This window comes from Fopius arisanus, unplaced genomic scaffold (genome assembly GCF_000806365.1).
Source record: "Fopius arisanus strain USDA-PBARC FA_bdor unplaced genomic scaffold, ASM80636v1 scaffold00056, whole genome shotgun sequence".
Classification (NCBI taxonomy): Eukaryota; Metazoa; Arthropoda; class Insecta; order Hymenoptera; family Braconidae; genus Fopius; species Fopius arisanus.
Window position 1 is genome coordinate 150,224 of NW_011887795.1, and position 24,078 is coordinate 174,301.

The 24,078-nt window shown below is 38.0% G+C and overlaps 1 protein-coding gene across 5 annotated transcripts in view; it reads right to left on the reverse strand.

Annotated features, from left to right (window-relative positions):
• Nucleotides 1–140: 140 nt before the first annotated feature.
• LOC105268326 (uncharacterized) overlaps nt 141–24,078 on the reverse strand; it is a 58,548-nt gene continuing 34,610 nt past the window's right edge. For 2 of the 5 annotated variants that reach the window (XM_011307779.1, XM_011307781.1), the window contains 10 exons: nt 19,410–19,681; nt 18,468–18,648; nt 17,761–17,893; nt 16,221–17,256; nt 15,117–16,135; nt 14,642–14,969; nt 14,265–14,547; nt 13,542–13,858; nt 7,667–7,729; nt 141–4,849 (listed from right to left, as the gene is read on the reverse strand). In XM_011307779.1, coding sequence (XP_011306081.1) covers nt 4,761–4,849; nt 7,667–7,729; nt 13,542–13,858; nt 14,265–14,547; nt 14,642–14,969; nt 15,117–16,135; nt 16,221–17,256; nt 17,761–17,893; nt 18,468–18,648; nt 19,410–19,681 — 3,721 coding nt within the window. In that variant the 3' untranslated portion in view covers nt 141–4,760. The remainder of the gene's footprint in view (nt 4,850–7,666; nt 7,730–13,541; nt 13,859–14,264; nt 14,548–14,641; nt 14,970–15,116; nt 16,136–16,220; nt 17,257–17,760; nt 17,894–18,467; nt 18,649–19,409; nt 19,682–24,078) is intronic. The other 3 variants (XR_892317.1, XM_011307780.1, XM_011307782.1) reach the window with 3 other exon arrangements.

Sequence of the window (24,078 nt, forward strand, 5' to 3'; positions counted from 1 at the left end):
ATGCTCAAATTAATTGATTAATAATTGAATTGGAAGGGTTTCGATGAATTTGTAATGGTTAAAGGGTAGAGATGCAAAATGAAAATAATTGTGAGAAAATTGAGAAAGAAAGAAATCAAATCAAATCATCATTGACTCAATCTGAATACTATATATGTATATTTCGCATTTTGTTAAACGCTACAAGTATCTTCCTCTTAAAACATTACTTTGGCTTACAAATCCATCGCGTGAGGGGGCAATACAATGCGTTAATCTCATTTAATTCATCCTCTTAATGACTCATTGAATGATTTTCAAATCATCTTTACAGTTTTCATCCTTCACCAATTCATTTATCTCCCTTAATTTAAAAAACAAACAAACAATTACCACACCCACCACCACTTTTCATCCTGTCCATCATCATCATTCGATCATTGAATTTATTTATCCATGATTAAACAAATAGATCAATCGATTGAACAATTAAGCAGCGAGTGTCGAGTTGATTCTGTCAGTGGAAAATCTCGAATATCTCGAGAACTATTGATTTTCGGAGGAAGTGGTATGAGACTTTTTTGTGGCTCATCAAATTTCCGACGGAAAATGCCTTTTGACATTTTTCTGTACAATCAATAGTTTTCCAAATAAATGGATTTGTAGTGTAACTCATTTGCTTTTTTTCATTAATTTGTTGTTAATCATTGATTGATTATAATTTTAATGGTCAATCATGGATATTGTTGATGTTATCGGCGAATCTATTGACTCGTGGATAAATAAATTCAATTATTCATTCGATTTTGTACTTAATCATTGGCTCTCGATGCAATGAATTATCCTGATTTGATGATTTCGAAATTCGTGATGGAGGGAATGAACTCACTGATTACAATTAACATAAAAAATTACTAAATTAGGTGATTTGGTTTATGTACAATGGTTTCGTCTTAAGTACGAATTTATCGAATTGATCCATGAAAATTTATAGTAGATGATAACTTCTTTAGTCAATTCGTTAATTAGTTATTGTTTATACACAAAATACTTCAAGAATCATTTCTATTATTATTCATTAGTCGTTCGATAATTGTTGATGGATTATGATTAGAATTGATAATTGCACATCCAATTAATTAACACCCAATCCCATTTTAATTTTATAGCATTAATAAATTATTGCAATTTCTTCATTTTAATTCGACCACTGGAAAATAAACATGTGATCAATTATCAATTAAAATCATTAATAAGATATTTAATTTGACAGTTTCGCAGATAAAAACGTTTTAGCTAATGAGTAAACCTCGAGATATTATCGAAATTGGTAAAACTGTCACGTTTTCCCACTCCCCGATGAATTAATTATTCCACTATAATCCATCAATCAATTAATCAATCAACACTTCTTATCGGAGATAAAAAACATGATTCTACTCACTAATTAACGCGTCCCACAGAAGATGAAAAATTATCTCTTCACGTTATCGATTTTATGTTCATTCTATTTTCACTGGTACACATTTTCCATTCACAGTAAAATCCCGTTGTAGTCGGTCTCGTCGTCTCACTAGTACTGAATTTCTGTTTGTTTTCTATTTTTCTGGTTTTCGCGTGTCTTTCGGTTTTCCCCACTCACTACCTCTGGGCTAGAAGATGTAAACAATCCATTGTAATTCGATGAGTAATCCAATTCGGGGAGAATAAATTCGATGAGTAAATTTATCTCGTATTGGCAATTTCAATGAAAAAATTTACGGGACTACAACGAGACTACTGCAATCATTTTATCTGTTAAATTTTTTTTTTCATTGGTGGGAATCGAAGACGAGGAAATGTGCGAATTGTTAATTTCAATTGTTACATAAATAAGTGTAGACTCTCGAACCTCCAGTTTTTTTTCTTTTTCTTTTTCTTTTTTTTTTTTTTTGTTTAATTGTCTACAGTTAAGGCATGTAGTTCGGTACTTGGGTTGGGTATCCACATTTTTTTATACTAGCAATATTATTAATTACTTCTCTTCATTATTTAGGTTGTTCTTAGAATATGTGATTTTTCTTATTGCTTCTTCAGATATTCGATTAGTCTTATTGGTAAATACCTCGGAGCGTTTAAAATAGTGTTGAGTGTTTCAATGGGCATGGAATGATTTAGTGGACACTCGTGGGAGTCGATCAATTTTCCGGAGTTTTTCCGGTTTGGAAAATTATTTTCTGTTGTCAGAATAAGGTGACCTTCACTTGTCAATTTTAGGAGAGATTTCGATTTTCTCAAGACACTACAATTTTTTCCGGAAAAATCGGAAAATTGGATTATTTTTCCGGTCGGAAAAATACTTTCCACCAATTTTCACTGTCAGAATCACTTTCTTCACTCCGTTTTTCGACTATTTTTAATTCCATTTCTCAATTTTAGAAGAGATTTCAATTTTTCCAAGACACTACAATTTTCCCGGAAAATCCGGAAAATTCAGTATTTTTCTGATTTCTAGAAAATGCAAATTGTTCCAGACGATTGAATCAGGAATTCGAATTTTTCATGAAAATTCGTATAATTATCAAAAACTGCAGTTTTCCGGAAAATTAAATAATTGTCTGGAAAAAAGATTTTTCCAGTCGGAAAATCTTGCGCCAGTTTCTCAATTCCAGAAAATCCAGGAAAATTCCGTGAGATGTCTAAATTGATTCTCCACATTATTTTCCACCGCCCCTAATAGTTTTCCCACTCTCCGCAGTAGTCGGAAAAACCCCGGAAAAATCCTCGACTCATTACTCCCATTGAATCACTCACTTTCCTCATTCTCTCAGCCACACAGAAACTATCACTCGTACAACAACGAAAAAAAACTGGGAACGAGAGTAGAATGCCTTCGTTTCAATGCTGCGGTGTAATCACCGGCTATTACTTATCCCTATTACCTTCATGTACACATATCCACAACAGTAAAATTCCGGTGTTGAGTGAGAAATGGAAAATTTTCAATTTTCCTCTGAAAAATCACCCCCCAGAAAGTACATCTCAATTTTCCCCACTACCCCAAAAACAAACAGAGATAGAACGCTGAAAATGATCTCATTGAAAAGCTCGGAAAATTTACCATGAAAACCGCATCCCTCAAACTAACTTCCTCCCCTCTAATTTTCCGGAAAATCCGGGAAATCCCAAACACTTGATTCGCTTGCCAAATAGTTTCTCGTCGATATTAAAGGAACTAATTGAGCGAAAAGGACTTGTGGATAGTGAATTCCATAGGAAATTTTCCGATCTTTCGAATGAGACCATTCTCATTCCTCTATCCCACGTGGTTTCCGGTGTACCGGCAAAAAACAAAAGTAAAAAAACGATGAAAATTGAGAATTTTGCATAAATTTTTCTCTCAACCCCAGGAATCAATGATTGTAACGTCAGCAACGACCAGTGATAAACAACAATGTCGTTGTTATCCCTTAAAAACAACAAAAGTATACAGCTCAATCCTCCGATATAATTACAATTAATTACTCATTACAACCTCTGCCATTTGATACGAAAGAAAAATGGAAAAACTCCACCTCACGATTACCCATTCATCAAATATTTTCATTAATTATTAATCAATGAATAATTATTATTCTTCAATAATTACTTCTGCAGCAAAGGCGGATAAATATATTGCATCTTGTTTCGACTAGTATTAGTGCATGATAACATTTTAATTCAATCATTATAATACGATTGTTTATTAATCATCGTATCCCCCTCGTTATTCTCACCGATTTTTCAACACTCGTAGTTAATGAAAAAATATCTCCACCTCTCGCACTCACCCTCAATCGTCTTATTCTTATGTTTATTGTTTATTTAACGTCTCATTAATGGTTCTGAGACTGGAATAAATTAAGTATTGATTTACTCTTCAATGATTTTATATATTAATGAATTCGTTAATTATCAATAGTTAATCAGTTGATTACATTTTTTAATTAATAATTAAGAGCATTATCACTATTTAGAATCACTCATTGTTTATTTAATGGATTGTTGTCGTTAAATCATTGATTTTTTTTTTTTCATCTTTAGTCATTAAAAAATTGTTTTTAATGTCTCGAGGGATAATGATATCTCGATAATTCATTATCAACCGACACACATCACTTTCCGGTCTGTGAAACCCATTCTCTCCCTCTCTGATAGACAATTCGACATTTTTTTCACTCGGCTCCTTTGACTATTTATCGTCATTTTTATTTCATTTCTTTTATTCGCCCATGTCACGGCATTCTACAAGTAAATATGTAGAATCGTCTTTCAGATCGGAAAACAAGAGAAAAATAAAGTCCTCTCCTGATAAAAATATGACATTTCCAAGGAAAAGACTGAATTATTTTTCCTATTTTTCACATTTTTCCTTCTATCTCCAGAATTTCTGGTGATAAAACAAAAAATCTCGTCAGACAATCCCAAATGACAGAAGTTCACTACCTTCTCACCAACTAACCCGTACTTTATTTATTCATTTACCTGGGAGAATTTAAAGTTCCTCGTCGACTGTTGACGCGGGAAAAAAAAAAAGGTGATAAGCCGATTCTCGTTGACTCAAAACAAATTAACGAAGTCACATTAAACACAAGTCACTGGGCGATGCAGCAGCAAGGATTTTCGATAATACTGGCAGTTGTGATTTGCAGCTGTTGATTGTTGTGATTGCGCTGATTGTTTTTCGTGTTGTTGGATTGACGACGAGATGCTGACGTGTCATTTCGATTTGATCGAGCTGCCATCGATACGTAACACCGGGGCTATTGATTCTCCAGTGAATAATGCCGCGAGCGCTTCCAGAAGTTCTTGAAAAAGCCCTTCTTCTTGGGCCCATCACTGGGTTCTCCACCTAAAAAATAAAAACAACAACAATCATTAATTATAGCATTACTATCCTCCCAAGACAACAAAATATTAATCCTTCCAGCGGTTAATTACTATTTATTACTCGTTAATTAGATCTGCAGCCCACGTTTCCTTCGATTTTTAATTTTAATCTTAAAAAATGGAATAAACTAATGAAAAAGTTACTAATGGATTTCTTAGATTTTTCATTGTGTGGCATTGATAAATGTGTTGGCAATTGAATAACTGCCAAATGTTTCATTTTGACAGTCTAACCGATGGGAATTTAATATTTTTTTTCACTCGACTTTCTATCGAGTATCTCGAACCGAAAGCAATCAGATCCTCTGAATTCCAGGTGTTCAGTGCCTGGAAAATCCTCAAGAAAAATAGGAAAAATGAGGGGCTTTTCCTTGGTTAATTTTTTTTTTCCCCTAACTTCTCAAAGTTTCGGAGACCCTCGACTGGAAGGATGAGATGGTGAAAAAGATTGAGAACGAGAATATCTCCACCGGGTGCACGTTAATTCTGTCGGCAATTTTTGGTGTCGTTTATTTTTGTCGAGGAGATACGGATCCATAACTTTATTTAACGTCTTCCACATTTTTTTCACTCGTCAAACTAATTCCCGACTCGAAATAATTACTTGGAATATTTATCATTCAATTCTTATTTTAATCTTCCGATGATATGTACGTACTTGAAATTTTTCAAGTACTAAATAGATATCAGATTTAATAATTCAAGTTATTCAAGTACTAAGTCGTTTATGGCTTTACTACTTGAAGTTATTGAAGAACTAAGTACTTTGTGGATTTACTACTTGAAGTTATTCAAGTACAAAGCAGTTATAAGATTTAATAATTCAAGTTGTTCAAGTACTAAGTAGTTTATGGATTTAGTACTTGGTACTTAGTACTCCAGGAAAACTCGATCTCGAAAAATGTAAATGGCGCGGAAAAATGGAAAAATTCAAGTATTTTTCACAGAAAAAAATGATTCTCCGAAATGCAATCGTTATCGCTCCCTCTCCCCGATCATCCCGCGATTTTCATCTCGGAAAATCGCCAAAAATTCATTTTCTCGAGTCTGCACTCGAGGAAACGCAGACAGGAAGTCTGGGAGAAGGACCAGGAAATGGAGGAAACGAGGAGTGGCGAATGCAGATGGGGAATAGAGGGTAACGGGTGGAAATGGGAAGGCCAAGGAACTTGGAAATTTTACCATCGGTGGAAAGTTAGGAATTCTGGAATTCGCGGTGAAGTATGGGATAACTAGACCTGGCTATATATGTATTTGCTACACTTGAGGATATTGATCTGGTGGTAGCACGCGTACGATACGCGTCGACTCGATGAACTACATCGTTATCGGCTAATGAATAAAGAAAATGCTAATGAACCGGTGATAACAGTGAGGAATCGTCACTTGCCGCTCGATTTACTAGTCGCGAAAATCGGCAGTGTTAACGTTTTCACGATTTTCTCGAGGACCAGGACAGGTAGAGGAGTGAGGATGGTCTCATTAGAAAGAAGGGAAAATTTCCCATCCAATCCACTCATTTCATCTAATTTCGCTCCAGCGGTTCGTGAAATATCTCAATTCTTTAACGGTGACACCGAAAATTTGAGATTAAAAGGTGAACTTTGAATTTATTTAATTCTGGGTGAAATATCGCACTAAATTGGGTTATCAGCAGCTTTTTGGATTGGAAATTTTCCTGGCTTCCTGATGGGATTGGGGACATGATTTTCCGGTCGACGATATTCGAGATAATCGACTTTGTGTTGGTGTAGAATTTTTTTTACGACATTTGTTGGGGTTTTTAGGATTAACTTTTACTCTGGTGATTGATTTGTACGTGGATTCCGTCGAGGAATTTAATTGGTCTCTTTGTTGGGGCTCTGGATAAGACAATGGAAAGAAATTACGGGGATTGTTGGGATTTTGGAGAGGGGAGAGAACAAAAGAGATACTTTGGAATAAAGACATTTGAATGTGATTCGAGGTGGTCAGGGCGGAAGTTGGGGCTACTTTGAATGCAGGCGAGGGATCGCTGAGCGTCCGGCACTCGGTTTAATGTATTTTATGTAAGTGATGTTCGATGCAATAAAAAAATTGCTCGAAAGAGTGAATTGAACCGGGGATTATTCATTTTTTAGTTGAAAATTCACGCAAGTCTAGCCAATTGTTTAATTATCGCGTTAATGAGCAGTTTGCCATAAAAGAGTTATAAGACTTTTTTTAAGGGGATAAAATATTCTACAGAAAAGCTCTCTTCCATTTTTCTGTAACTTTACTCATTAATGCGGTAATCAATAAATTGACAAACCATAATAGAGGGCTCTAGTGGAGTTCCGGCATTTTGACGTTCGTTAATTGTTTAATTATCTCGATAATGACTGGTTTTATAAAAAAATGTGACAGATCAAACATGTAGACAATTGAATTACCTAAAAAAAAGTTTTTTGCCAGTTTGGTGTAATTCCAGCCATTGTCGAGATAATTGACAAGTTACCAAGTGATCAATAAGAGTTCTTGGGGAAATCACTCATTTGATTTTTGTTAATTGGTTAATTATCTCGTTAATCACTGGTTGTACAGAGAAATGTGAAAAGTCTATTTTTGTAGGGAATGAGATATTCTACAGAAATGTTCTCTGCCATTTTCTGGTTGAAGCCTTCATTACCCAGCTATTCAACAATCAACGAAACATACAAAATTAATCCATTCTATTCCACTTGGCCATCTCAGTTACGTTTTACTACGTCACCACTGAAATATTCATGACTCGAGAGTAATTTCAGACACTAGTACTCACCGGAGTACGGACCCGATGGAAATACATTGTCCTTGCCTGACCCCTTGGCCTCCTTTCCACTTCCTAAAAAAAAAAATTGAGAAAATCGTCAGTAAATCGATTTAACCAACTATTCAATGACATTCATTAACTCAAGAGCTTCGTGAGATGGAAAGACAAATGAAACTCATAAATTATAAATTAAACATGAAAGTAAGGGAGACCACTTTGTGCATTAAATATCATTAATTTGTGAACCGTAATTAGCGGAAAAATACAAATTAAGGAGTGAATTGAGCCAATGGATAAAGTTTCCAACATCTGGGGGAATATCTCCGAATCTGAGAGAGATAGCGCTATTACTGTTATTATCTTTTTTGTAGTCCTTATTCCACTCTACAAAAAAAGTTATTACAAGAATTTCGGTATCTCTTATAGATTCAAAGATATTCGAGCTATTATCCGACACCTAATCGTTTTTGAGATGTACCAAAAAAAAAACCGATAATCATCAAAAAACGATTAATTATTCATCAATAATCATTTAACTAATACTGTGTATTCATCAATACCCCGGGATATCAAGTCGTAGTCTCCCCTGGAATGAATGGAATTCAATGAGAGAATGTAAAACAATTTTTATGGAGATTATTGCGAATTTTAAAATTCAGTATTTTGGAGCTAGGGAAAGGAAAGTTTCAACTCATTCCTCAACTCAAACATCTATTACTGGTGGCATTATATACCAACAGGGCCAAGTATAAAACGTTTATTTTAAAGTTGAGTCAGTGCAACTTTGAAGCGTCTGGATGAAGAAGCGTTACACGACCTGAACAAACATAAATCCCAAGTTGGGTAAGAGATGTAGGTTTGTCTTACCTCTCTTATCAGTATCTCTCTGTCTCTCTATTTTTTAACAGAAATTATTTATTTCAATCAATGAATATTATCTCTCTTCCAATTGTCCAATTGATTGTCTTCCAATTAAAATTATTATAACGATTTATTATTAGAAATGAATAATTTCTGTGATTGCACTCGGAATTAAATCACCATCCCATTAATAAAATTGATGAATAATCACAAATAATGGACAGAGAAGAATAAATAGAGATTTTTTGTCTAGACTGCGAAATTCATCTGCATGAAATTACGAGAAATCGATTTGTAAGAGAAACTAGAAAAAAATGTGGCGAGAAATTCAGCGTCCTCCAATTTTCATAGCAGATTTATTTCGCGATAAGCAGAATAATTGAGGACTCACTACAAGAGAACGAACGACAGATAAAAGATGAGATAAATCTATTATACATGGAATATCCCATACCGATACTGCAGTCCTGGGTGATCCTGAGAGGAGACATCTACTCTATTCAATATTCAACAATTCGACTCAATTCTGCAATCTACTGGTCAACATTGACCCAAGCGATTGTATTGGCTGATAAAAATTCAACAGAAGAAAAAAAAATGTCCCTTGGATATTGATAAGAGGAAAATCAAATATTCTGTGTGTGGATGAGATCGGGTGCAGTTTCATTTCAAACTCTATCACTACAACAAAATTATATATCATAAACAATTCCGGAATGCCATAAAAATAGCCGATTTAACCCACAGATTTGACCCATTAATTTAATCTGCCGATTTAACCCGCGCATTTTGCCAGTGAATTTGAACCAGAAATTTTGTCAATTGATTTAATTCACCGATTTTATCCATCAATTTAACCTATTGATTTGATTTGACCCACAGAGTTGACCCCCAAATTTTACCCACAGGTTTTACCGATCGATTTAACCCACCAATTTAATCTATCGATTTGATTCGTCGATTGAACTCACAGATTTGATCCACAGACTTGACCAATCGATTGAATACATAGATTTAATCCACCAATTTAATCTACCGATTTGACCCACAGATTTGATCCCCAAATTTTACCCACGGGTTTTATCAATCGATTTAACCCACAGATTCAATTCCTGCAGTATTTCCTCCCGAAAAAAATAATTAAAAAAATTGAGAGCTAACCCCTTATCACAAATCTCCATCGGTGATAAAAACTAAAAGTGATGGATAAAAAGTTCTATTGAATTCGCACGTTTCAGCAAGCAGACTCTTCATTCCTGGAGGGATGAATGCTCATGCAGATTAGGCAGAGAGTACAAAAAAAGGGGGAGGGAAAAAAAAAGGAAAAAAGGGGGAAAAAAGAGCAGGAAGTTCGTGCATTGGGTGGGTGGGTGGTGGGTGGTGGGTGGGGTGTTGTGTTGTGGAGTTGCTTTTGGCATTTGCCATGTAGAGTTGAGTTTATTCGCCCTTGGAATAAATCAATAATGTTGGGGTGAAGTCAACAGTGGGTGGTATATATTTCCCTCACTCGTGGATTTATCTCCAATGGGTTCATCTCACGGCTACGGTTCATTCTCCTTTGGTATCACTATTGTTTCGGGAATTTTTATTGTCTCGGTTTTGTGTCATTGTTGTTGTCTCTTTGTATTGTCAATGGGAGATTCTGTTTTTTGTTGATAATTCTATCTCGGTGGAGTGATTCCAGGGGTCTAGAGGGATTTATGGGGATCGAGTTAATTGGGGATTTGGGGTGTTAATTTGAGGGATGAGGGGATCACTCATGATGTTTTCTGGGTTTACATGATCGTCTTCGTTAGCTGGGGAAAATAATTCGGGGAAATCAATTTTTTAGTTTCTTGGATTTATGAAATTGTCCATTCGGAATTCAAGTGGTGGATTTTTCCGGCACTTCAAGGGACTCCGAGGAAATAGTTGAGAATACTTTTTTTTTCAGATCTAAAAAAATTGCATAAGGGAGATTTTACTGCACTAGTAAGTGGGGCTGAGAGGGGAAATAATCGTGAATGCAGACGAGTTTGCAGACGAGTTGGGAGTAACGATTCCTGCCTCTGGCTTTTCCATCCTTTTCAGATTTTTCTTTCTTTTTTATCTTTTTGTTTTGTATACCCTGGTCTTTGTTCCCTGGAAAACTCGCACTTGGGTAAAGAGGAGGGGTTTGTCTGGGATAATCAGTGACCTGGGTTTATATATTTTTTTTTTCCAAGCAGATGGTCCCCTCCGTTGGTCTATCATATTTTTAGAGGAGACCATCCGGTGGTCTCACTTTCATTTTCATTTTCTATTTTTTAAACATCTGTCTTGATATTTTATATATTTCGACTCTTGTCATTTTTTTTCTCTACAATTTTTACGGTATTTTATCATTTTTTTATTTGTCGATTTTTTCTCACGATTTTTGCCACTTGTTGTGGTTCGTACACCGGAATATTCTGCGGGTTTTTTTAAATAAATTATGGACAAAATGGGTTATTGAGGAGTGGATGGAATTGGAAATTTTCCGGACTTTCCAATGAAACTATTTACAACCCCCTAACTCTCTTTCATTCTGAGATAATTGAATTTCTTTGAAATATTGTATTTTCACTTTGAGGGTGAAGTGAATTTCGATCGATTCAGTCTCATGTATTTTTCTAGTTTTTAAAATGTTTTTTAATTGCGGTGGGATAAAAAAATGTTGGGTCATGGGTAGGAGAGATTCAGATAGTAATTTTATCATTTCACTGGGATTTTTAAGGATGGAGAAGATTTTTCCGTGCAGTTTTAATGCCGGAGATGTTGCGAGTAATCGAGTTCTCAGGAAAATCGAATTCCGAAGGGAACAATTGGATTTTCTTGGGTTCCAGGGGGGATGGTGGGTTGGGGTATTGTGTAGACAGGAAAATTTCTAGTGGAAAAGTCGACTAGGCGACCCTTTTAGGGATGAAACCCTTAGAGGTATCGAGAAAACGAGATTGTAAGGAAAATATCGGAAAAACGCAGATTTGAACTCGTGGATTTCAGGTACACGGGGGCAAAACAGATTCTCTTGGATTCTGTGAGAGATTTCCCTAGCTTTCAAATAAAACAATTTTAATGATTTACGAACGATTTAATTCGTTTTACACCTGTCGGTGAAACGATCGATCGTGAAAAAAAAGAGGACGACTGGAAAAATCGGTATTTCCGACCTAGACTAGGTCTCTCCTCGTAGACGAGCTATCACATCGTGTCCTCATTTACCTAAGCAATCGAAACCCAACAGTGGGGCACAAAACCTTATCACCAGGTCGAGCCATCGAGGAAGTTTGCGGTGAAAACAATGCACACAGTGCAAGTCACCTAACCAATTGTTATCGGTAGTTTATTTATGGTCTTATCAGTTCAGGGGTTTATTCAGAGTGTCCAACATCTTGAGGGCACAAGACATTCTCAAAATAATAGAAAGATCTCACGAAAATATTAAAAAAACTCCCACGATAACCGATTTATCACCGAAAATCGTTATTCAATTGATATTTCGTATCGATTATCAGCTCAATTTACATATAAATAAACAAATAAATTATCAAATAGATCAGCAATAGACTATAGATATAAATAATTAATATAAATAAATATAATGTATGTGAACTTAACTGCAAATTGAGCCAATAAAAAATATTTTGAAATATCTCGTTGAATTATTCTAGTGGAATAGCTCGAGGGGCTTTTATAAATCGGTATTACAGGGGATCAATTCATATTGGAACTGAGAAAATGGAAATGGCGTATGGGGAATGAAAAATATTATGGGATCAATTGACGGTGGGATTTGGATAAAGGCCTTCACAAACCTGGAATGACCGGATAGAAAAGAGACGAGTGATTCGAGACATTGAGACTAGTTTTCAGTCCTTGTACACTCGATTTGTAACCCCCAAGGCCACGAGATGTGGGAGGGGAGAAAATTTTGTGGTACGTGGTGAGGATTCTGGGGGATAATTTGATGGTCTACCAGCAGATGGAGGCAGTTATCGAGCCCTGGGATACACGTGGGTGTTTTCAAGATCATTCTCCAAAGAATTCTCGAGACGTAGAAAAAAATTTCCACCGATATTCATTGAGTCTCTATTTTTCTCATTGGAAATCAATATTTCACTCTGATATACATGATTAATAATATAATAATTATATTTATAATATATATTATATTATATTTATAAGATATGAAAGTGAAAAATATTTATTGTGAATAGAAGATAATGAATCGAATAGAAATTATTCGGAAATTTGTTATTAATAATTAATATTTTGAATTCACTTTGGATCAGATATTGATTGAGGTAGAGGGTAAATGTTTTTGGGAGTTGCAGGAAGAGAATTGAGAATTTCAGATTCATTCCAAAGTGTTGAGAGGCTATTCCGCATGCAAAATTGAGATAAACTTTTCTAATCACAGGGAGAATGCAATGAACTCTCTGAATATTGATTTCGATAGTTGAGCGAAGGAGAACACGATAAATAAATGTTTAAGAGACATTTAGGAGATATAAAATGGTTTAGTCGAGACGGTATTTCATTCTAAAAATTCATTACACCGGTGTATAATGTCGACATTAAATCTTCCCAGAATTCATTAAAGCCATGTACTTCAACAATTTCAATTTAACCAATTTTCCCAGTTTCCTCTAATGAATTCATCAGTGAAAGCCTAAAAAGTGCCAATTCGATTTTTCTGTCACTGATAATTTGAAGAATATCACCGAATCTAAGAGAGATATCAAAATTTCGTGAAATCCTTTTTTCCAGCTTTAATCTCGCTCTACAAAAGACGTCATACGAAAAATATCGATATCTGCGTTAGATTCCGAGATATTCCTGAAAGAATCGTGACAGCGAGGTTTTATCGCGTCATTGATTAAAATTTCAATCAATTCTTCACTCAACTGTCGCCCCGAGGGGAAAAATTCAAAATAAACAGGCATTAATCTGTATATTACCCTCGTCGTCAACAAAACAACACTTTACGATGGGATGGTGATTGAACATTAAACCCCTTACTTACCTTTCTTGATGAGTAAGCTAGTGACCCGCCGTAGTGCCTCACGTGTACCCGATGCTGCTGTGCTGTGCTTACTTTGTCCGAAGTACTTGTTGGGTGTGATGTTTGTTGGTAGTGTCAGTGGTTTTCTCTGTTCTCCAGTTGTTGGTAAACGAGACTCGTAGGCACTGTTGAGACGCTCCAAATGCTCTATCGACGCTGGACGTGGCTGATTACCAGCACGACGAGTTGGATACCATCCACGATTTGGTCCACCAGCAAGACGAAGTAACTCTGTACCAATTATCGCCTGTTCCAATCCAGGATTGTTCCTTCTGTACCTGAAATTCAAATAAATAACTCATTATTTATCATACGATTACAAAATATACGAGAGAAATTGACAATTTAATTGTAGTTTTCAAGAATTTTCCGTGGGTCTCTGAAGAAATGGAAAATTCATTCATCAGGAAAATTCGAGTCGTAAACTCGAATATCTCAAGGCGTTGAAGGGCTCGAGGGTTGTAAGAACCCCTAAAAATTACCAGTGATATTCCCATCGAAGTGGCACGTAATTTTCGAAACAACATCCAATGGGACTTTCACCATAATTTACCAGACGTTTCCCTCCCGATTTGATAAGATTACCGTGTTTTCCAGCGGAAATTTCCTCACCAATTCAATTAGACAATTTCTCATTCTCCCACACCCCCAGTGTCTGAAACTCGTGAACAAACAACTCCTTACCCTCCGGTGGTGGCAGTGGTGGGTGCATACCATCCAGGCTGTCTCCTGGGTTGTGTTGCTGCTGTTGAATTTGTTGAAGTTGTCGTTGACAAAGTATTCCCTGAAGTATGCTGTGGTGTCCTGGTGATGTCACTGCCCCTTGCGAATACGGGAGTTTCAGGTAGTGAGCATGATGTTTGCATTCCGGTGTTGGTTGGTGGTGCTATTGTGCCCATCAGTGGTGTACCCATGGGATTATCACCAGAAGGTGATGCTCGGGTTGATGTTCTACGTCGGGATGGACCTGAGGGTGGAATTAACATGGGATTTTTTTTTATGACTCCACTCACAAAATTTGTATGAGATAATTTGACATTCCATTCAATTCATCATTGTACCTGGAAGATCAGTTGGAAGTGTTCGTCTCTCAACTGGAACATCTCGTCTAGAGTTGGAAGCAACAGTCGGTGTTCTTCTCCCCCTGGTGTACCCAGCGTCCATGGATCTGGTGGTATCCAAGGAAGTCCTGTGCTCCTTTATATCCAGGGCAGCTCTATGAGGAGGTACACGTGGTCTGTACTCAATCGTTCGTGTTGGACGATTTCTGTGTGAGCCATAATGACTCGATACCGTCACTGGTGGAACCGCTATATCCGATGACTCTTCATCCGCCTCCTCTACTGGAGACGGTGGGAGTGGAGGAAATTCCAGGACTTCGACACTCACCTGATGGTACAATTAAATCATGCGAACATTGAGGGCAAATAAAATAAGAAAAAGTGGGGAGAAAAAAAAGGGTGCAAAGGGGAATCCAGTGGAAGCCCCAATTTCACCCACATATTTATCCCCAGGTAATTGATCTCATAATCAAACCTGAAAATCCGGATTCTTCGAGTCCTCCAAAATGGCGTCAATGACATTCTCAATCTGCCTCTGATCATTCTTTCCCAATCCCTCTACCTCCTTGATCCTCCTGCCAGATCCATAAACGATCTCTTCAAGCATCTCCCTTCTACCATCGTACTCATCCTCCCCATCCTCAAGAGCATCCTCCTCCTCATCATCCCTCCTGCTTCTCCTCTTAGCCTCAACAAAATTCTCACTGTTCCTCACACTCTCGATCTCTTTTATCGCATCGCTGACCTTCTCCAGTTGTCGCCTGTTCTCATTAAGAGCCTTTTTGACGATCTGATCCTCGATCAGTACGTTAACGGGTATTTTTGATGGTTCAAATCGACTGTCCTTTTTGGAAATCGACGAGGCCCTTTTGCTCATCTTTCTCACCTCCTCAGGCTCGTGCCTGCTCACCTGAATGTCCAGACTCTTGGACATCGGTAGAGACGCCCTTGTTACACCGTTGCACTTTAAATCAGGTGCTGGAGGTGGTGGTGATGATGATGATGACGATGACAGATAATCATCCAGACTGTTGAGGTTGTTTTGGTTGCGTCTTGCGTGATCGTCATCTGGTGATTTGTTATCGTCGAAGGCTGGAAGGGAAAGAACCCTTACGAGATCTGGTGGTACTGGTGGTACAAAGTCTGGTGGTGGCTCATTCAGCCCCTCCAGTCTTCCCTCTCTCAAGAGACTCTTTATATCGTCAAATGTGTTTGAGTAACGCTTGAAGACACTATCTGGTGTCTCCTTGCTTCGGCTCTTTGTACCACCTGGTGATATATTCAGGGGTTTACGCTCGCGCCTTCGGGTACGACCTCTGATAACGTATGTACCATTTTTAGTTGGGTAATCCCGTTTTGGTAAGGGATGATCTAGCTCGTTTGTCGATGAATCCGCTGAGTATGGTGATATCAGGTCGTCGTCGGTTGTTGAACGACGGTGAGGCTCTTGCCAGTCGTAGTCCAGGTCTCGGAGCTTTGAGACTGAACCGATACCTGCAAATTAATGGGTTGTACTAAATAATTTGGAGTAACTTGACATCACTTGAACATCAATGAAAATAATGATAAATAAACTCACTGGAGACGTCACTGCTCCTTCTTCGCCTCCTGCCAACAACTTTAGTGCTACCAGGTGCATAGAGTGGATCCTCATCCATTGATACCTCCCAAGCAATGGAGTGCCTCTTGCAGACACTTGGCTGTGGAGGCATTGGTGGTGGTGGTGGTGGTGGTGGTGGTACTGTTCTCAGCATCTCCTCCAGCGAGTCATCGCTGAATCTCTCCTCCTCCTCGCTCTGTGTTCTGAAGTCCGTTGAATTTCTCGTTGAGAAATCAGAATTTTTAGAGTAAACGTCGGAAAATCTCTCCGAGCAGGAGTCAGCCCTTCCCAGTGAGAATGCCGATGCGGCAAAATCAAGATTTCTTATGGAGAATGGATCGGACGTTGGTGCAGACACTCGATCATTTGAACTGGCTGATGCAACGGCAAGAGAAAAATCCGAATGAAATCTCTCATTGGAGGTTGAATTGGCGCGTGAAAAATCAGACGAATCGCAATTGGCTCGCATTGAATAACGCTCAACGGACACTGACGATGATCTGGGCATTGAGTAACGCTCTGACTCGGATTCCGATGCACCACGACCCAATCCCTTTCGTTTTCTTCGTCGTCTCCTTGAGAATCTACCGTCGCAACTCGAATCCGAGTGATTCTGATCGACTCGCGAGTCATCGTCACCCTCGTCAGCTTTTTCCTCATCCTCATCGTCCATCTCCTCGTCGTTATCGTCCTCCTCGTCGTCGTAATCGTCATCTTTTGGGGGGTGGGATGAGGGGGGATAATCGGTAGAATGATCTTTCGAGGGTGATGGTGGATTTTGAAGAGCGTTCGAATCGTTTTGGTGGTTTTGGGGATCCGAATGATTTGAGGAACGTCTTCTTCGACGACGATCGTTTGATGGGGTATATGTCGGGGTTGGGGCGAATATCCAGTCGTATGTGATTGGAATGTCGTGGGGAAGACTCGAGAATTTTGACGAAACTGACGAGCGACGTGGGTCTGACGATACCGAACGGTCCCACAAGCTGTGGAGCTTTCGACGACGAGTTTTTGGCTGAAAATTATCGGTTTTTTTTTCGGATATTCGAGTTTTGGAGAGTCATTGAAATTATTGATTGATGCGAAAGAAGTTGTTAATGAAAATATGGAAAATACTTTGGATAATGAAGTAAAAGGGAGAGATGTAAAATGTCCGATGAATCTAAGCTTTCATTGCACGATGAATAAAAATAAATGAAACTTCTTTCCCAGTAAAAATAAAGTATAAATGTTCCTTTTGTTGATGAGAGTTTATAATAAGAATTTTAAAATTCTTATGAAAAAACTTTTATTTCCGTCTTTGAAAGCTCAACTTCTCAGTCGACATTAATAAAAGAGCTCTCCCTAAAAGCGTAAAGAAGAGAATTAAGAAAAAAAAGAAGAGACTGAGGGAATGGGAGAGAATTTGCCTGTAAAAGTAGCTTTTATCTCCAATTATACAAGTACGAGGCGAAGGGTGAATGAGAATTTTACTATTTGCATCAATAAATTCAGGATTTTTGAATTTTCGATAACTTACAAGAGTTGTCTGGCTTGTGACAGTGTGGCCACGATGATGACGACTACGATTTGACTCATCCGGTTGTTTTTCACATCTCCGTGAATTTTTACCACTTGTGGTACGACGCTTCGAGGAATTTCCCGGTGAGACACTGAAAACCGTCCAATGGGGGTAATATCTTGAATCGTCAAATTAAATTACTGGGGAGGACGATCGTAAAACAAGAGTTTGTGGTGGAGTTATATATTTTTCTTGACTAACTTTGTCGTGATACTTTTTACGGTGAAGATCATCAAGTCCCAGACATTTTGCGAATTCTTTAAGAGAATTCTAAAACCGAAAGGAACATATTTGGGGGATGCATTTGTCCTGTAATTTCCGGGGGGATATGATTCCAGGAATATTTTATTCTCCGTTCTGTTCCTCGGAACTTGAAATTCATGTGGAATATTTATGGATTTGACTCTACATATCGGAGACGTGGAGTTAAGAGCAAAGATAAAAAAGGGATTTTGGTATAAAAGAGGAGAAGTTATTGGAAATTGTCGTGAGTGAATATGAGGGGATCAAGATAGTTGTCGTTTAAGGAATCTCAACTTCTGCTCCAAGAAAAACAATAATAGTCCCTAGGGGAAAGCTCGAGGAGTCAGATGATGCGTTTGCTTTCGTTATGTTATATCCCCGGATGGGGTAAATGCCCGACAAATTGTGGATGATGTACTTACATGGGTAGGAGAGTGGAGATAATGCGTTCAGCCTCTTCCGGCGGCGGTGGAAACTCATTACTCGTCGCATTTGACGACTCCTGGGGCTCAGGACAATCCGGCACTGGACGAAGTGCTACCAGAGCCATTTTCGCTTTCCTACCGTTCATACTCATGTAACCGTCGTCTTCGGACTGATGTCCTGCATCAAATTATCAATATTTCATAAGTTTAATCATTAAACATCAAAACTGAAGATTTTTCATTTTACAATTTGAATCTCCCGCCTCCGGGGCACTAGCCAGCCCGGGAAATTCGAAATTCAATTTTTATCTCTCGATTGTTTATGCTTTATATTTTTTATTATAGTCAGTTATAGCTGTATAGAGTTTATTATTTTGAAATGATGAAAAATATTTTTCAAATTCCGTAAAAATCACGGGTAAAAGATAAATTCGAAAAATTCCAAATCGTAAATTGTCCCACGTATTCAATGCGTCAATCCCCGGATACTACTAAAAATCCTGAGAGTTTGTACTCCCGTATCTCTTTGTTCTCCCCGGCATCAGAAATAACTCGGAAAAGAATCTCCTTACGTCAGCGAGTGAAAGAGGAAAAGCAATAGTATTATTTATTTTTCCTCGTTTCACGTGAGCGTATTCCGAGAATAGAAATGTACAAAATGTAAACAGAAGAGGGAAAAGAAATAAAATTTGTAGGCGAAACAAGATATAGTACGGCAAAATAAAATAAAATGAATGACGACAAGAAAAAAAATTAATTAACATTAAAATAAATAAAAGTAATAGTCTCAATCTTTTGACAATATCAATTAATTGACATTCATATTATTTATTTATATTATTGCAAATTAATTATCATTTTTATTAATTAATTATTTAATTAATTAATAACAATTGAAAAAATGGGAAAATAAGTAAAAAAATAAAATAGTGCGCAAACCTAGAGAAGGGCTCTCGTCCTCTGGTGTGAGGCCAATGCTTGGCTCAGTACTGCTGCCACGACGTGCCTCACCATCGGCGTCAGCGTCAGCGTCGGCGTCGGCGTCGGCGTCGGCGTCGCCCTCATCAACGGCTTCACCGACGCCCGAGGCGCTGCTACCTTCCTCACACCCAGTCTCAATCTCACTGACTCCACTGTTCTCTGTACCGTGCTCGTCGTACTCAGAGAGCACCTTGTCCAGAAGTTCAATCGATCGTTGAACATCGTCACCTCTAAAACATCATTTATAAAACAAAACAAACCCAAAAACAATTTTCTATTGTAACAACAAAGATTAATTAATCACCAGTATGACATGAGACACTCAAAGCCACTGATTAGTTCATGCATTTCATTATTTAGTTGTCATGATTTTTTTTAACATTATCAACATTTTGTCATGCATTAATTGGGGCTGCTAATTAGGACATGTCTTAGCAATCTGATTGGATTTAGGACATGGAATGAAGATAATCTCGATTGAGAATTGAATGGAGTACAAAGGGTGATGATGGAATTGTAATTGATGGCAATGCATCCAATCATGTCAAATATTTCGATATGATTTGACATTGCATATCAGGAATCTCGCGAAGAGTTAATAGTTAATCACGAATCGTTTGATTGATAATTAATCGGATAATCGGGGCATTCGCGGAATGTCCGATGGAGTTCCATTGCTCGGTGAAAATTCTTAAAGTGGTAATTGATGTAATAATGGCCAGATATCATAGTAATGCCGCAGAAAATGAAGAGAATCTTCATGTTAAAATGAATGGGGCGAAGTACTGGGTATTATCGGTGAAGTTATTATGAGTCTTTCGAAGTAATGGGAGTATTCAAGGAATAATGAAGTTATTACGGCAAGTGGATCAGTCTAAATGGAGTAATTCTCCTCACGGAGAACTTGAGATCATTGGAACTTCGTGGAGTTGCTTCCAAAAATTTGTGAAATTTTGTCAATTCCTTCGTTATGACATCCAATGACAAAATCAATTTTACTCTCTAACAACTTCATGAGCTCAACTCGATAACTCGAATATTGAATCAATTGAAGTAATTCATTAATCTCTAACTGAATTGATTCTTAAATTTTTACAATATTGAACTTTGAATCAGTCATACACGACTTTGTAAACGAGCCATGACCTTTTATGATCTTGAAGGACAAAGCGGACAGGAACTCGTGATAACGTATTTATCCTATTCTAAATCCCATTCTAAAAAGAGCACGCTTGACACAATCGATTATATCGAAAATCTCGAAATCATGAAACCACGATTTCTTATTGGTCCGCCTAAAGGCGCGAGATTACAAAATCGTAACTGTCTTACAGAAATCGGTTCATACCCGGTCTCTCGTAATTTCGATTCTAAAAGGGACACGCTTCACACAATCGATTATCTCGAAAATCTCGAAATCGTGAAGCCACGATTCCTTATTGATCCGCCTAAAGGCGCGAGATTACAAAATCGTAATTCTTACAAAAAATCGAGGAATATAAAGAAATAAATGAGATCATTGACGACCCCATGACAGCTGACAGAAAAAAAAATCGTGTCACAATGGAATGACGAGTCTGATCGACCACCCACGGAGTCATCCTCATCCCGAGGATAATCTCAATTAAAATCAAATCAAACCGTGCACCAATGATCCAACGCAATTCCAAGAATGATTCGCCACACCTTTTCATCCCCATCAATTCCCACCAACAAGATCCAATCAATCAAACCACGCGATACCGATCATCACCATCAATTAGCGCTTGATAAATAACCACGTGGGCTGCATTACCACACCATAAAGTGTTATTAAACCATGACGAAGGTCATAAATGATGCATTTTACGACCTTTAGCTGATTACGGGGTCACGTAAGAAATGCATCAGCTTTTAACTCTCACCATCTCTATTTTTCAAACTCAATATCGGCTTTTTCCCCCGCGTTGTCCAATCAGAAATCGTTGGAATATAGGTGAGGAAGACGAAGGTGAAAAATAAAAATGAAAGGTAAATGGGATAATCCCGCGTCGTGTACGATATTTGCCAGAAGGGGACAAAGAGGATGGGAGAGAGGAAAAAAAAATTATTGAGAAAATTGGAGGAAGGATAATGGGGGATGAGAGGGGCAACCTGATGGGCTAATCGAATTGGACGCGCGCATTTTGCCCTCTGGGGATGTGGCTCGTCCGATCCACAACTTTCTGGGTCACTTCATTAACGCTGTAGCTATGTCTGGTCTAATGATAAAGCTGGTGGGGAGGATCTCTTCTCTAGTCGGGTCAATCGGTTCAGCAAACTTCGTTAATGTCGCGTTGGAATCATCATTTTTTCTTTTTCATCATGAGATTTATTGAATTTCCGTGTGCTCTACGGAATTTGGCGATGGTCATACCGATTTTGGGAATTCTTTTGCCGATTTTGAACATTGGGTACTGGGGACTCTGATGGTGGAGGTGCTGATGCCTCTGATTGCCTGTTTGATGAATCCGTGCAGGTGGTCTCTCGGATTGATGTTGATTTATTCCAACGGTCGGTGTTGGCACGAAGAATCCAAATATTTACTAATTAGTTGATTAGTCTGATCGCTTGAGATTTTTCTGTTTCAAAATGAGCATTCGGTGGAGTTCTAGCTCAAGTCGAGACTTTCATTATGATTTTCCGTCCTTCGATACTCAATTCGAGATCGAATCGGTTGAATCAAAGTTGACAACTTCTGCTCTTCAACTCCAAATGAAGAACCTCCACCCGCGACTCCATAATTCACCCACATCCCGATGTTCCTGACCCTTCATCCAATCCATCAAACGATCCCATCAAAGCCCGATCCCCAGGATGCAAATGGCGGGTCGAAAAATCGGTCGAAACTGATTGAATAGTCAAGCATCCCCAAAGGAAAAAAAATTCATTTCGACCCAGTGCCTGAAGCATTTGCGAATCAAATACAGTTCTACAGTCTATACAGTTTCAAAACTATCGACTGAATAAATCACCTTTCCAAAAATCATGAGAGACATGAGAGACAAGAGAGAAAGGTGAAAATCTGGATGAAGAGCTTTTCCAAAAAGAACTTCAACAGCTGCATGAAGGATTCCTCCACAAACATCAATCACTGCATCCTCCATCATTTTTCTATCTTAATGATAATATTCACGAGAGGTGAGTGCCCTTCATACGTGGAGAACGAGCCAATCATCCCTCAACCACTAGCTCCCGTGGAATTGGATGGGTGTGACGTTCATTACCACCTCTATATCTTGTGTTCGTTAACGTTTGCCTGGAGCAATCGTTGGCCAACCGTTCTGATAGCTACCTCATCCGTATCTGAATTTTGTATACCATATATACAAATATGTATTTACCTATATACCACTTGAGATGTACACATGTACCCCGTGTCACTCTATTTTATCCACATGCATTTGAACGCGCGCAGCTTTCAATCTCCATGGACCTGATGATATTTCATCGATCTACCTTCGAGGTAGATAATCTCTCGGTCAGATGCGCCTTGTCGATCAATTTTTTTTTACGAATTTAAATGAAATCGAGGGAAAAGCAAAATGTGTCACCCTAAATTGCCGTTCTAGGGGCTTTAACGGTCCATCGGTTTCGATGGATTGAACCAGAAATTTTTTTGACCGGAGTGATAACACGGGGCTGTTCAAGAATCAGAAGGGCGATCGCGATTTTTTTATTGGAAAATTTTTCGGAATTTCGGGTGATGAGTCGTAGAATGAAGACAGTCATGGAAAGGAAATTGAAGAGACGGAATTGTCGATCGAGTCTTGATGAGAGTTCATCAGTGAGATGAAGGAACTCGTGGAGATGAATGAAAATGGTGAAAATATTGATAAAATGGAATTTGAGGGGGTGAGGGATGAGAAATGATTTGAATAGGAGAACTACGTACACGGATTTTAATCTCCATTTGATGGTGCTCTTGATCGATTTCAGGAAAGAATAATAATCGTCGGTCAAACGAATTTCCTATCTCTCGTACCTCTTTGTCCTTTCCTTTTTACCCCTCATCTGAGGCAATGAGCGTTCACTCAATTTTTCATTTTTTTTCTCTTCTTTTCCTCCACCCTCTTTATCATTTTTCCCCCTTTTCCTATCTCGAGTCTCTCTCCATCCACTGGGGATATCCTTTTGATTGAAAAAATATCCTGTTCGTTTGAGATGGCTCTTATATATTCAATTCTCAAGTTCTCCAAAGGTCTGAGATATGTATTCCCGTCCTTGGTGATAAGGAGGTGGATAGAGAGTTTTAAGATAAATAGTTGATTCTCTTTTTCTTCAATTTAAAAAAACCCCTTTTCACTCTTTGTCCTTCGTGGAGATAGGATTAAAATCCCTGGGAAAATGAATGAGTCTTCGGGGTGAGATGTTTGATGAAGATTGCAGAGCGTGAAATCGATTCGAGGATTTGAAATGTTTGAATAGAAATGAGAGCCAATTTCAGGAAGAGAAGCCAAAATTCTTAACTCCTCTGGTATTTTGATAAATGTTCGTACCTTTATATCGCGATCTCTCGAATATTCGGGAATTATTCTGAACATAAACTCGAATGAGACACATTTCACTCTAGAATTTGTCTGAGAAACTTCAAATCCCGTGCCATCCT